Raw genomic sequence first — 13,225 nt, 5'->3', positions numbered from 1 at the left:
CATTCTTTCTTTTTTGCATTTTTTATTTAATATAACATTCATCCAACTATAATAATATTATAATAAACTATGAAATTAAATTGAAAACTTTTTCTTTTACATTAATTAATATTTCTCGGTTCATAATGTATTGCAACTTATTATTGTACTACGTTGTAACAATTCATAAAGCCATCCTTTTTTTCTTGTATAATCCAATTCACCTATTTTTCAAACGACTTGAAACAATTTTCTGGTAGTGCTTTTTTACAAAAACATTGAAAACTTTCTGCCAATAATGTATTTATTGCAAAATAGTAGGTATATGAGGTGACCAGTGGTAATCTCCATTGAATAGATTAGGAGATTATTTTATGTAACACTACGAACATAAAAGGAATTTATATTCTAACATTTTCATATAAAACGAGTAACTCCAGTGAAAAAGAATATTGCAAAAAAAAAATTCATTTGGAATACTGTTCAGTAAATGCTGATTCTGAACATTTTATAAGCAGAATTAACAAATTATTATATAAAAATGATTAAAAACATAAGAGACTTAAACGCCCTGTTACTGGTCGGCGGGTTAGTTAACTTAGGCCGCTCCTCACAGTTTGGTCGGCTGTGTGTATTACGAAGAATGCAGATAATTTTGAATGTATACAATTTATTTGAAAAGTTTTTTTTCAAACTTTTGTCAATGATCCATGTGGGAGTGGCCTTACTGTTAAATGACAAAATTATGAAAGCATGACATCACACTTACACTGCCAGATTTTGATCATTTTGGTGGGCTCTGAAAAATTCAAACTTTAAAAATTATTTGAACCATGTAAACATGATAAAATAATAAAAAAATATATATTAACTATTTAAGTTAGAAAGTGAATATTCAAAAAAAAATCACTGGGGTTCCTTATTGGTGACTGAAAGTTTCCAAACTATGTGGCGCACATACTCAGTTTAACATTTATTTTTCCATGCATGTTATGATACAGAGAGATCTTCACAAAAAATTTTACGAAGTTAGAAGTTATTGTATGATAAAACAAGTTTTTCCACCTGTTTAGTTCGTATTGTCAATTTACCATACCCGGACCCATTGAATTTGTATCCTAACTTTCTCCAAAGATTTACTAATAAATACCAGATTATATTAAATGGTTCTCAATCATAACAAAACTAAATACTTCTTTAAATAAAAATAGGCCCCTTCTAAATGAAAGTGACCTGAAAAACTTTGACATTATGTAATATGTATTTCTATATTCGGTAGGTATGTACTATTCATTCTATATTAAATTCTCTAATAAGTTGAAATGCCTTATTAGTATATGGTCCATTAAATATTGTGCAATAATCAAGAGCACTCTAATCTTTACTTGAACTAATGTTACCATATTTCTACTTGTTAGTACAATAGTTTACTTACCAAAATGAGGGTATAATATTTTTCACTTGAGGTTAAACGCGACGCTCGTTATATTCTACGTGTTCTGTAGATGGCCTTAATTAATTTATTTTATTAAAGTACCCTTTTTACAATATTAAGACAAATTATTTGTTTGCGCCCGTACATACGGAATATGAGTATGAATAAATAGTTTTGTTCGTTTAAAACTCAATTCTTTCGAGAAAGGCATATCATATTGTACCGACGATTCAATCCAATATTGTATTTGTACGCCTTTCTTGAAAGAATTGAGTTTTTTTACGGACAAAACTGTTTATTCATATTGCATATGTACGGGCGCAACCAAATAATTTGTTATCGAAGAAAGCAAACACTTTATGGCTTGACATTATACAAAATGAAACAAACACTTAGTTTTAAACCACTTTATTTTGAGGTATATCCGTCGACCGGTTTCGATTGGACTCAATCTTCTTCAGGACAAAATTATATTTTATTTCAACGAATATACCTCAAAATAAGTGGTTTAAAACTAAGTGTTTGTTTCATTTTGCAAATAATTTGTCTTAATATTGTAAAGCAATACCTTGCAAAATGCGTTTTTTAATAAAATAAATGAACTAACGCCATCTATGAACACATAGAATATAACGAACGTCGTGTTTAACCTTAAAATGTGATTCATTTTGAAATAAATCAAAATGAAATTTTAATACCTTTCATTGTTTTGAAATGATGTAAAAACCGTATTTGCCTAAATAACTACATAAATATTATGTATGTGACTGGAGTTCAACTTTGTGTTTTTATGAAAATAATAGAAATCATATTCCAGTGTTTTTTGTTTCTAAATAAAATATTTTTGAATTCTTTAAATTTTATCTTGTACATACATTTTGAAAAGAGCAAACACAAATATTATGTAATATTAATTTTAAATTTAATTTGGAATAATCAATTTAGAGAAACCATTATTCAAGGTACCAGATATAAGCAATGCTTTCAAATACCATAAAGAGATGGTGCTAAATTACGTGTTATAGATATGTGTGTTTTATTAAGAAACATTACAACGATAACACTGTTTTACTCAAGTGAGAATACTTATGTAGCTTGTAATACCTTCAGGGAAATTTATTACACTTAATTTTTAACTCAATAATTATAAACCTTAAATATTTTTTTGGCAAAATAAATATTATCAGTAGATAACGGTTTGTCAGTTCTCAATAACTAACTCGAACTTCCATATTTTGTTGGGGCCTATCTCTGTCACGTACATGAAGGATCCATTATGGGAAATAGCAATCGAATGAGGATTTGTGAAGCCCTGAAACAAAATAAATCACCATATATTTTGGGACAAAAGAAAAATTACATGCTAAATGTCACTGTCTAAATGCATTAATTTTCACTTGGGTGCGCGGTCAATATAAAGGCGTAACACTAAGCCGAAGTAAATTATCTTTTTTCAACCAGTTTCCATAGAAAAAAATTCTTCCAATACCTGCTGTGGTCAAGTACACAAATATTTTTTTTTTAATTACGCAGTTATATCTATGGATATGCATTCTTTAAATTCTTGTACATAGTAGTACATTTACAACTTATCATAACTCTTTTAACGTTTCAGAAAAAAACAAGTGTTTTATTGAAATATACAAGTAAATACATAAAGAAGTGACCGTTCTAAATCTAACCAAACTTAGATTCAACAGCTTGTTATTACGTATTTTATCTCAAAAATATTCCATTAGTAGTAAAAAACAGATTCCTGGCTAGCAAAAGATTGCTAAAGATATCAATTTACTACTTAAGTGATGATATAAGATGATTCAATTATCCATTTCATAGACCAAGAAAAGATTTGCTGTCAATCGATGACTCTCGGCATGATTTCAGTAAAGGCGTACTTCTTTTACAAAAATATATGTTACAGCTGAACTCTAAGCGGCAGGATCACAACTAAAGTCTAAATGACAATCATGATAAACTAATAATAATATCTGGCAATACTTAACTTTATGTAATCTCCATATTTTGTATTTAAAAATGTCAGGTTGTTATAATTCACCTTTTTAGGTCCCCAATGATCAATGATGTTCTCGGAGCGTGGATCTATCGTGAAGCCTCTGACAGGTATCATGGGCGAGGTGGGTCCGTTGACAGCATACACCAAGTCACCCAGGGCAGCCACGGCGAAGACCCTGCCTAGGTCGGGGGCCTGGATTGTGGCCGGAGGGCTCAGCGGGGATGGGGACCCCCGGAGCCCCGAACGGGGGCACACCACGCGCATATTCTCTCGGTCTGCCACGCAAACCAGGTCTAAGTGCTCGAGAAGGGCGAGGCCATGGGGAACCTGTTGGGACAGAAATTAATCTATTGTTCTAGGGAGTTGCTGATCTAGTGGGAAAATGGTAACTCCTGTTGGGAAATTACTTACAAAGTTACAGAATACCCAGAAACCTAAAGGCTAGTTGTTGTAAAATATTAGGTTCATCTTATTAGGTTACACTGTACCCTCAATGGCTGGGCAATAATAAAAATAGCGAGTTTATTCCGGAATGTGGAGAGGTTTGTGCAATCCCACACATCCCATAAAACATATACAATAATAAAAACAACAAGAACAAAAAAGACGCTAAGCATTAGATTGACGGGGTCAACAACATTCTCCAGTGTGCTGCGATGCTTGAGTGGACTGGGATTCCACGATTAGGACATTTTTGGAGTTTTTTGACCTCTCCCTAAAACCTGCTACCCAAACTCTTATGAGGTTTGTAAAACCTGGTACTCGTCCTTCCGTAAGCATGTTGGAAGCACTGCAGTATCTGGGAAGGTCAAACATCAAGCAGTAGGTGTTGTTATACTGCATGTTTATCCTTTTCATGTTTCTCTTAAAGTTGACCCAATAAATAAATAAATAAAATTTAATCTGACTCTTCTGTCCTCTTTCAATTGCTGAACAAGGCTAATAAAAATCTATTTATTTCCTGTAGTTTTAGACGTAATGAAATTGAAGATATCCTCAGTTAAAATGATCACTGGCAGTATCCAGATCTCTATAGACAGGTATGGTTTAACCTTCCCAGTCTCCTTCCCCTCCCATCTTCCACTCCCTTCAGCCTTATATGCACATTCAGCGCCATTTTATTTTTTTGACATTGAAAGATCCAAGCCGATTCTCAATCAGTTTCAGGTTTTTACCAAGGTGTGAGCAGCCGAAAAGCACAACAATGTGACAGTTGTATTTTCTGCTGATCCAATTTGTTCAAATGCTGAAACAAACCAAGAATCGGCATTTTACCAGGTCTTTTCAAATTCAAAAAAATGATTGGCGATTTGATGACAATGTTAAATTTGAATTTTTGTGAAACAACTTGCCCTTATTCTATTATTATTCTATTTGTGTTTGTTACCTGGAGTGACAAGAATTCTGGTGGCCTTGGCATGACTCTCAGCAGACCTCCGGCGGCGTTGAACTTCAGGATCTGATTATTGCAGTAGCCATCGGCCACAAACACCTCTCCAGTGGTGGCGATGGCCACGGAGGTGGGCATACACAGGAGCACCCTCGGGCCACGAGGAGAGCCACCACGGAATGCCTCTCCCAACGTCAAACGGGGGAAGCGATGGCCGGGAGTGTACTTTAAATAAATTATTAAATTTAATTCAAATATGTGGATAAAGAAATATTGGACCAACTTCCTGAAGTCAGTGGAACAATGTCATCACTATTTGGAGAACACAGAGATACTTTAGAAAGTTTGTGAATTAAAGGCAGAAGAGAAATGGTTGGGTTGAGGGTAGAATTTATTTATTGTATTTTAGACACAAACTTTTGAAGAGATTCATCACTGCTGAAGCTTGGAGATATCACTTGCAATCCTAATATTTGCAGTAAGCCTTGTAAAGGAATTTAAAAAGCTTACAGAAAATGATACATATCTTTGTATTCACTTTTTGTAAAAACTCATTTACGGATCAACCACTAGGTTATTTGAGAACGAATAATGTAGAAAGAATATTTCGGGGATTTGTGCTATGCAGATTGCCTGTGAATAGGAACTGGAATAGATTTGGTGCTACGAAATTTGCCTGTACACAGGATTTAGAATAGTAATTAAGTCATAAATTAGGTTTTAGGAGGTCCGCAGTATTTTTTTATATCTACATCTGTACGAGTGTTGGGCGTGCGTTTGGAAAGTTTTTTTTTTTGCCGCAGGAAAATTGACTGAGTGTATAGCCGTTTTTGCACTCTCTAGGATTTATTTTACATAATTAGGAGATACAGACAAAAAATGGCTATCAAACTCAACACAGAAAATTAAAGAAAATAAGTACTTATCTAGTTAGTTCCGAAGAAGTAATATTGTGAGTCGTTCAGAATTATTATTTATTCGCAATAGAAAATTTATTTGACTAAATCATCCTCACCTTGAAGACCTGGTGCATGGCCACATCCGTGACCCAGACATTGTCGTGCCTGTCCACCGTCAGACCGTGTGGCATGTAGAAGGAGTCTCCGCCCCATGAGGCCACCAGGGACCCAGTCACGGGGTCCAGCACGAATATCGTCTCCTTCTTGATGGGACCGAGGCTGTGATGCTGATAGCTGTGGGACTCGTTGAAGGAGCTGAAACATGAAAGGTAAATACCAGATAAGACACCAAACACCCGGATTTGGGAGGAATTGAAGGAGTTTCTGCCACACGAGGTCACCAAAGAATCAGTCCCCGGATCCAGGACGAACGAAAGATCCGAAATATGGTAATAGTTAAATCGGATCAGTACCAAATGAAGAACAAATGCCCCGCTAGACTTTACCTGTCCTCGTAAGGACCAGCACGAATATCGTCTCATTCTTGATGTGTTTGAGGCTGTGGTATTGCTATTATAGACTCCTCTATGAATTGAGGGTGGAAACAATTATCAGGATTCTCACTCTCTCTAGAAAAGCATGAAACGTATCCTGTGCCGTATATTGTGAATGTGGAAACCACAGAGCACCTTATTAAATAGAGTTCATTACTCATTTTCGTAACAGTTCCCTCGGGGGGAATCAAAACTGTACGATGCGACAAGCGACACCGCCGGATGCTACCATTTCATTCTCAACATCACTATGTAGCCACAATGACAAAATACCATGATCTCTCTAACTATCCATAGAAATAAAAATAATTAAAACAAGAGCATATGATGTGTTGTGTTTTTCCGTGTATTTTTGCACTTAGCACAAGAGAAAATATACCGCAAAAATACCATACTTGGAACTGTGTTCTTTCGTCAGTTCTTTTACTCTAACCTACGGTAAGTAAAAAAATAATTAAAAAAGCAATAAAAAATATATTATAAACATTTCTGAAATACAGACAATTCCTAACACGAGAAAATGGCAATACTAATTCATTATTATACTCGGCACGGGCAAAGCACCCGATGAGGCCCACATTATCAAATAATGTTTGAAGATACATAATATTATTGCATCAATAAAAAAAAGTTCAAACGAGATTTTATGTCGGCTTTAGTTTCAGTCAATTTAAGATTTAATCCAGTTGTATCGCTGCTAAACAGAATACGAATCTACAACATTGTGAATTACGGCTTAGAAACGCGATATATTGTTTGCTGTATTTAAATATTTAAAATATTAATATTATTAGGTAGAATTTACCTTTCATCCCAAACGCGATCAGCCCTGTGGAAGATTACAGGTTGTCCCTTTGAATTGATGGAAACAGCTGTTATCTGTCCCGCGTCCAGAGGTTCCGTGGGCCAATTCTCTACTTCCCGGGGAACAGGTGGCCCGGATATCTGCAACTCCCTCTCCGTCTCCCGATTCAGGTCGTTTTCATTCTCCTGAAACAAACCCAACCAATTATTAAGAAGATTCGCTAACAGCTGCCCAATTAGTAAACATATTGACTCGTACAATCTCACCTTTTCTAATGCTGATTTCGCTGCTAGTAACTCTTTCACCTCTTTGAAGAACTCCGCTGATATGTTTCCTTCTTCATCGTATGTTTCTTGCGGCCGCGCGCTTGCATTACTTATACTTATAATTAATACTGTGGCAAGAAGCAAGGCACACTTGACCGCCATTGCTCCGTGTTCGATTGAACAAGGGGCCGTAAGTGGACTTTGGCCAACAAATTAGGAAAACGTCCTTGGCTGACGACGGATTTTAATATCGATTGCAGGGTGCTGCGCGCATGCGTCGCTTTTCTATTCTCGAAAAGGTTTTAGATGAAGTTCACTCGTGTTTATATAATTGAATGGTACTTTTGTTACTGATAGGCTTCGCTTGTACGCAATTACTTTTCTATTGAGGTCCATTATTTACTTCCGTCCGTTTATTACTTATGTACATATAAAAAATAATTATATGCCCACTGAAACAGTTTTCTCATTTTATTTCTATATAGATTTTTCCAAATTAATCTTTTTACATGTAATTTCGAACAAGAAGATATTATTTGTGTTTTTCCAACTTTTATAATACAATCAAAACTTTAATCTATAACTAAGTTTGCTATCACGATTTCCGTAATGTATAAAATACGGGAATTTATTTCAAACTTTGAAGGTATAAAGAAATTACCCAGTGGAAATTTAATGCTATTTTTCTCATTGAATAATTTTCGATGATATTTTTCTCCTGTTTTAGGGCAATATTGTGAATAATGCTATATTTATTTCAGAATGCGAAAATGCATATCCACTCGTTTGTGCTGGGAGAAAAATGATTATAGCTAATTTATTAAGAAAACTTTTAGTAAAATACGAATATATTATCACGATATCGGAACACGTGTTAGTAGAAATCCTAATATTGTCGCATTTCGTAATTTTATATTATCAAGGCAAATGCAGGTGCATGAACACGTGTTCCGATATTTTAGGAATTTACAAATAGTTTTTCAGGAAATGGCCTGCCATCCCGATTTTAACCGGATTACCAATAATTTGAAGAGGATTGCTAATGAATTAGCGTAACTCATTTTTTGCAAATTTTAGTCCTATTTTAGACTATTAAAAATTATGAAAAATTAATGAAAATATTCAGACAAATGTAATTATTTACCATTTTCGCCTTGCGTCGTAATGTAATATGCACAGTTAATTTAAAGCAACCCTAAATTAGCCAGAATAATTAAAAAATGAATACATAATGTCTTAGTGTCAATATAGTTTATTTTAACTAAAATAATACTTGTGCATTATTAACATGAACACATAGTGTTATAATTAAGACATGCAAAATCGTTCACAACCATACATTATTTACATATGTAAATAATTTAAGACTCCGAGAAACAATTCTTTTCCAAAGACTAAAACGTTTTTCAATCAGAAGTAAGTAGTACTTATAATTATTTTCAGATAGTCAGTATTTAAGTATAAAACAAATAACATTAAATCAATGAACACATTATTTGTCGACTGACAAGTAATTAAAGTTTTATAATAACACTAGTAGTTTTAGTTACTACCAAATTTCTGGTTCAGCCCAAATTTCCACAATCAATTTTCTTATAACAATTGAAATTTATGGAACGCACTAATAATATGACATCGTGTCATTTTCTTTACAGTTAAGTTCATTTTTCAAAGCTTATGATGATAATGACATTGCGAGCAAATAGTTGCGTTGACCTATAAGTTCCGTACAGAAGTAGTAAAAGTGTATTACGCCAGAGGTTACGGGATGGATACAGGGGTTACTCCCGCAGAAAGGTCGTACGTACATCATCAACGAAAAAACTTCCTTCTCACACGTCTTGTATGAAAACGAAAAGAAAAAAGGTACTAGAACTATGACGTCCCGTACGACCTCTCTCTGGGCATTGTAGTTCTTACATCTACTACAGAAAACAAATCTCTGGCTTAAAGTTAATTAGATAATAATTCGTTACTATAACAGACTGATATACGAAAGAGGTACATACTGACAGTTGTATATTATATGCAATTAATTACTTTACTATTTTCAAATATTTTGCTGAAACTAGGAAGAGATGATAATATAGGAACACGATTTTATAATACATTAATTCTTAAGTAGTTTAGGTTTAGTAGTAATCAAATCATTAATTTGATCCTTTATAATTTATGTGCAATTTTTTAAAAGTGAGATGAACCTTTAAAACTTCTATCCAGCAAAAAGGAATCTGTTGTTTTTATAAACATCTATCTAATAATCAAATTGTCGAGAAAAGTTACAAATAATGATTATTGGATGACCGATATTAAAAGATTTTTATTATTTCATGTCTCATTTAATACGCATTTTTCTGATGCACTTGTTTGTGCTAATGAGACTAAAACCTCACAATCTAAAAAAATTCGGCAACACACATTAATTTTTAAAAAGCCATATTATCACAATTTCTTTAAAAATGTACATTTCAGAACAATTTGGCTTGTTAAATAACTAACAAGTGCTGCAAAGTTCACAAACCAGATTTTTTTTTAATAATTATTTACTACTGCATTCCAAGACAGTTTAGTTTAAATTAATAAACGTTCCAGAACAATCTAGTTAGATGCCTAACTGACAGTTGCGGAAAATTTTACAATCAAAATCAATTTGGCTAGTTTTATAACACATAACCAACTGATGTGGTAAACTTTACATTTTCGACGAAATACTAGTTAGTTACAATACTTTGTATGGTATTACATTTGTTGCAAATTTTGTAAACAATTTGGCAAGTTACGTAACTAACAGATGCTGAAATATGTCGTTAACAATGTTGCTAGTTATGTGTGACAGCAAAACTTAACACTTCAGTATAATATTGTGCTATTTCTGTAACAAACAGTTGTGGCAAACTTTATATTCCAGTTATAAACTAACAGATTCTGCAAATTTTCTTTAACTTGTTGCTAGTTATATAACAGCAAGACTTAGGACGGGTTGTTTCGGAGAATTTGAACAATTCATCAAATTTCAACGTTCATTTCCGGGTACTGTGAAAGTCCTATTCAAGTTCTGTTATTATATCATCACAGGCTAGTTGCATGACAAAACTGAAATAATGACATAACTTGAAAAAATCTTTCACAGAACTGGAAAATTAACTTTGAAATTTGAAGAATTGTTCAAATTCTCCGAAACAATCCGTCCTTAGTAGATATTCAAATGTAACATTGCCATCAAATGGCCAATCAGCTCGTTTTACTAAATAATATAAATTCTGATCAGTTGACAAGCATAAACAGCACGAAATTGTGTCTTTCTGTTGATCACAATTTGTTCAAAGTTGAAACAGACATAAAATCGGCATTTAAATGTGACTTTTCAAAATTAAAAACATATAATGTGCTGATTGGCTATTTGTGTTTCATTAGAATTATTGTGAAACACCCCAAATTCCAGAACACTTTGTTCTTAGTTGGCTAGTTATAATGGAGTTATTTAGTGAGTCGGGTTGTCAAACTGCTAGGTGTCGCTCCAGCCGGACTGGGGTTGAGTCCAGATATAGCCAGTTCCTGTCATGGAGCAGACCGCATTGTAGTACCGTCCCGGGCTCCTGCAATAGGACCATTGGGGACATCTGCAGCGGAAAAGCGTCTGGAACTCTTCTTTGCATACTTCATTCCACCAGCAAGTTCTCTGTTCAAATACATTAAAAAATAATGCTAAACACGAACGGATGACTTTTGTCACGCAACAGTCACTTTTTTTAAATGGATTACAGTAATTAAAAGTAACCCTAATGCCATATCGCGCTTCGCAATGGATTTTGAAACAGTGACGATACTGTTGCTGTGACAAAAGTTATCCATGTGTGCCTGGCCTAACATTGATTTTTATGGATTTAATAAAACCAACTGACTTCATCCGAGTTTAGCATATTTTAAAAAATTAATTCCCTTTTAATAAATAAAAATTATAATAATAAGTGTTCACGTGCAAAATTTTTTTTTTCAAAGGACGTCATTATTAAATATGATTTAAGATTTTCACGGCCAATAGTATTTTTGTTATTTGTTTTTGGGGTGTTATGCCGTGTTGCGCTAACTCCTTTAGCCAACGTTTCGGACAGCATTGCAGTGTCCATCATCAGGGCAGATGTGTTATTTGCATAACTAACACATCTGCCCTGATGATGGACACTGCAATGCTGTCCGAAACGTTGGCTAAAGAAGGAGTTAGCGCAACACGGCATGACACCCCAAAAATAAATAACAAAAAAAGACGTCATTATTTTTTAAATGCAATGTCTATATTTGAATCGTTTTCCGCGAAACATTTTCACAGGAGGCCTGTGTCATCTTTGGGAATACAGAGTGGGGGTCTTTTTAACTATAGTAAATGGTCTTAAAGAGATTCGTATTGTAGGAAGAAGGAAACACAACTCGGCAAATCGAACTGTTGATCACAAAAACGAGTTGTAAAAACGACAGTTCGCTCCCGGCTCAGTGGAGCTAATTTTACAAAATACCTTCTATTTAAATGCCAACAGAACAAGTGCAGCATTGCCAACTTCAAAACTTCAGTCGGTCAGTAAAAATAGGAGAATAAAACGAATTTCAAATATTTTTTCAGGTGTCTGGTGGCTCTAGACCAGAGGTGGTTGCCGCACTCAATAGTTGTGAGCACTTGCTTGCGATTTGTAGGTAGATACTTGCGAAATGTAATGTGATGCCAACTTTATGAGAACAAACATGATAAGTATTTGGTAAACAAACCTCGGTTAAATATCCCTTCACGGTTTGATCAGAATAACTTCTTTTAGTAACAGCTCTTCCTCGACACATCGACGTACACAGAGCCACCAGAATAAATATGGAAACCTTTAAACAAATAAATTAATTGTTATTAAACTACTTTAATATTTGAAGCCCACAGGGGAATGAAAGGGTTTCAAACTAAATGAACACCGTCCTGGTTAATTAACACTCCAATTACAAAAACTTAAATACCTAAAGCAATCACTCATTGTTAAGAAATTTACCCTAAAAAACAATGAACTAAAATAATTGTGATCAATTGTTTTATTTCCCTAGATCCTCATTTTTTGCATCGCTTACATTCCGTATTTAAATAAATTATTGTTTATAAAGTATAGGTACGAAACTTATTAAAATTCTAATAAACAATTGAATGAATCGTTACATGAAAACTCGCCATATGAATTTTTATTAATTTGCTAACATAAAAGAAAACTTTTTCCTGAAATATTTTTTTTTACGATTATTTATGTTTTGTCTTGAAATCGAATTTCATTTTTTATTATTGAATTTAATTACCGTAACTCAATATGAGAATGTACCTACCTTAATCATAATCTGAACCGAGACAAGCACCGGTTTTCATTTATCTTCACCTCGTATGACGTATGCTCTCATAACCGAAATCTCCTATTTTCTTCTGACGTAAATGAAAACACGCCTTCTGGAGTACTCGTATATTATGCACGTTTCACACAATTTACTAGAAATATACAATATTCATGCCAAACTTAACCTCATTACTAATTTGCATAAGGGATAATTTCCCGTGAAAGGGGTTCATTTTTGGGATGTTATGGATTTTGGATTCATCTGGTGTGGCAATATATTAATTATATCGCCAGTTGCAGTATTATACACCACCTACCGGGAAAATTCAAAGGTTTTTAAAAGGTTCCTACGCGATATTTTTGATTCCCAATTTATGATGTACCTACCTCTTTCGAAATAACAAAATAAAGGGCAGAGATTTATTCTTATTTTCGCATTTATTTTATAAAACAAGATTTTTTTTTATAAAACATCTTTCTTAATTAATAAAGCTTTAAAAATGACATACAAAAACTTTTTTTTCTTAATTCA

At 33.7% G+C, this 13,225-nt stretch overlaps 2 protein-coding genes across 2 annotated transcripts; both read right to left on the bottom strand.

The window, feature by feature from the left end:
• Positions 1–22: 22 nt before the first annotated feature.
• Positions 23–7,572, bottom strand: Pal2 (Peptidyl-alpha-hydroxyglycine-alpha-amidating lyase 2). Its single transcript, XM_089638521.1, has 6 exons — positions 7,343–7,572; positions 7,077–7,261; positions 5,834–6,032; positions 4,816–5,043; positions 3,471–3,755; positions 23–2,726 (listed from the first exon to the last, which is right to left on the bottom strand). The coding sequence occupies exons 1-6, from the start codon at positions 7,502–7,504 to the stop codon at positions 2,616–2,618; spliced, it is 1,170 nt and encodes a 389-aa protein (XP_089494647.1). The 5' UTR covers positions 7,505–7,572; the 3' UTR covers positions 23–2,615.
• Positions 7,573–8,625: 1,053 nt separating this feature from the next.
• Positions 8,626–12,810, bottom strand: LOC149418485 (uncharacterized). Its single transcript, XM_089638520.1, has 3 exons — positions 12,689–12,810; positions 12,101–12,205; positions 8,626–11,021 (listed from the first exon to the last, which is right to left on the bottom strand). The coding sequence occupies exons 1-3, from the start codon at positions 12,695–12,697 to the stop codon at positions 10,848–10,850; spliced, it is 288 nt and encodes a 95-aa protein (XP_089494646.1). The 5' UTR covers positions 12,698–12,810; the 3' UTR covers positions 8,626–10,847.
• Between the last annotated feature and the right edge of the window lie 415 nt (positions 12,811–13,225).

The sequence above is a fragment of the Hesperophylax consimilis genome, chromosome 13 (assembly GCF_061612785.1).
Source record: "Hesperophylax consimilis isolate HC1 chromosome 13, BYU_Hcon_1.0, whole genome shotgun sequence".
NCBI lineage: Eukaryota > Metazoa > Arthropoda > Insecta > Trichoptera > Limnephilidae > Hesperophylax > Hesperophylax consimilis.
The sequence above is the reverse complement of the archived record's forward strand: the minus strand, read 5'-3'. Positions and strand labels throughout refer to the sequence as shown.

Coding starts and splice junctions, on each gene's coding strand:
- Pal2 (XM_089638521.1), bottom strand. CDS start 7,504: ATGGCGGTCAAGTGTGCCTTGCTTCTTGCCACAGTATTAATTATAAGT. Junction 7,262..7,342: donor CGAAATCAGCATTAGAAAAG/GTGAGATTGTAC, acceptor GGTTTGTTTCAG/GAGAATGAAAACGACCTGAA. Junction 6,033..7,076: donor GATCGCGTTTGGGATGAAAG/GTAAATTCTACC, acceptor TTCATGTTTCAG/CTCCTTCAACGAGTCCCACA.
- LOC149418485 (XM_089638520.1), bottom strand. Junction 11,022..12,100: donor TGAAGGGATATTTAACCGAG/GTTTGTTTACCA, acceptor GTATTTGAACAG/AGAACTTGCTGGTGGAATGA.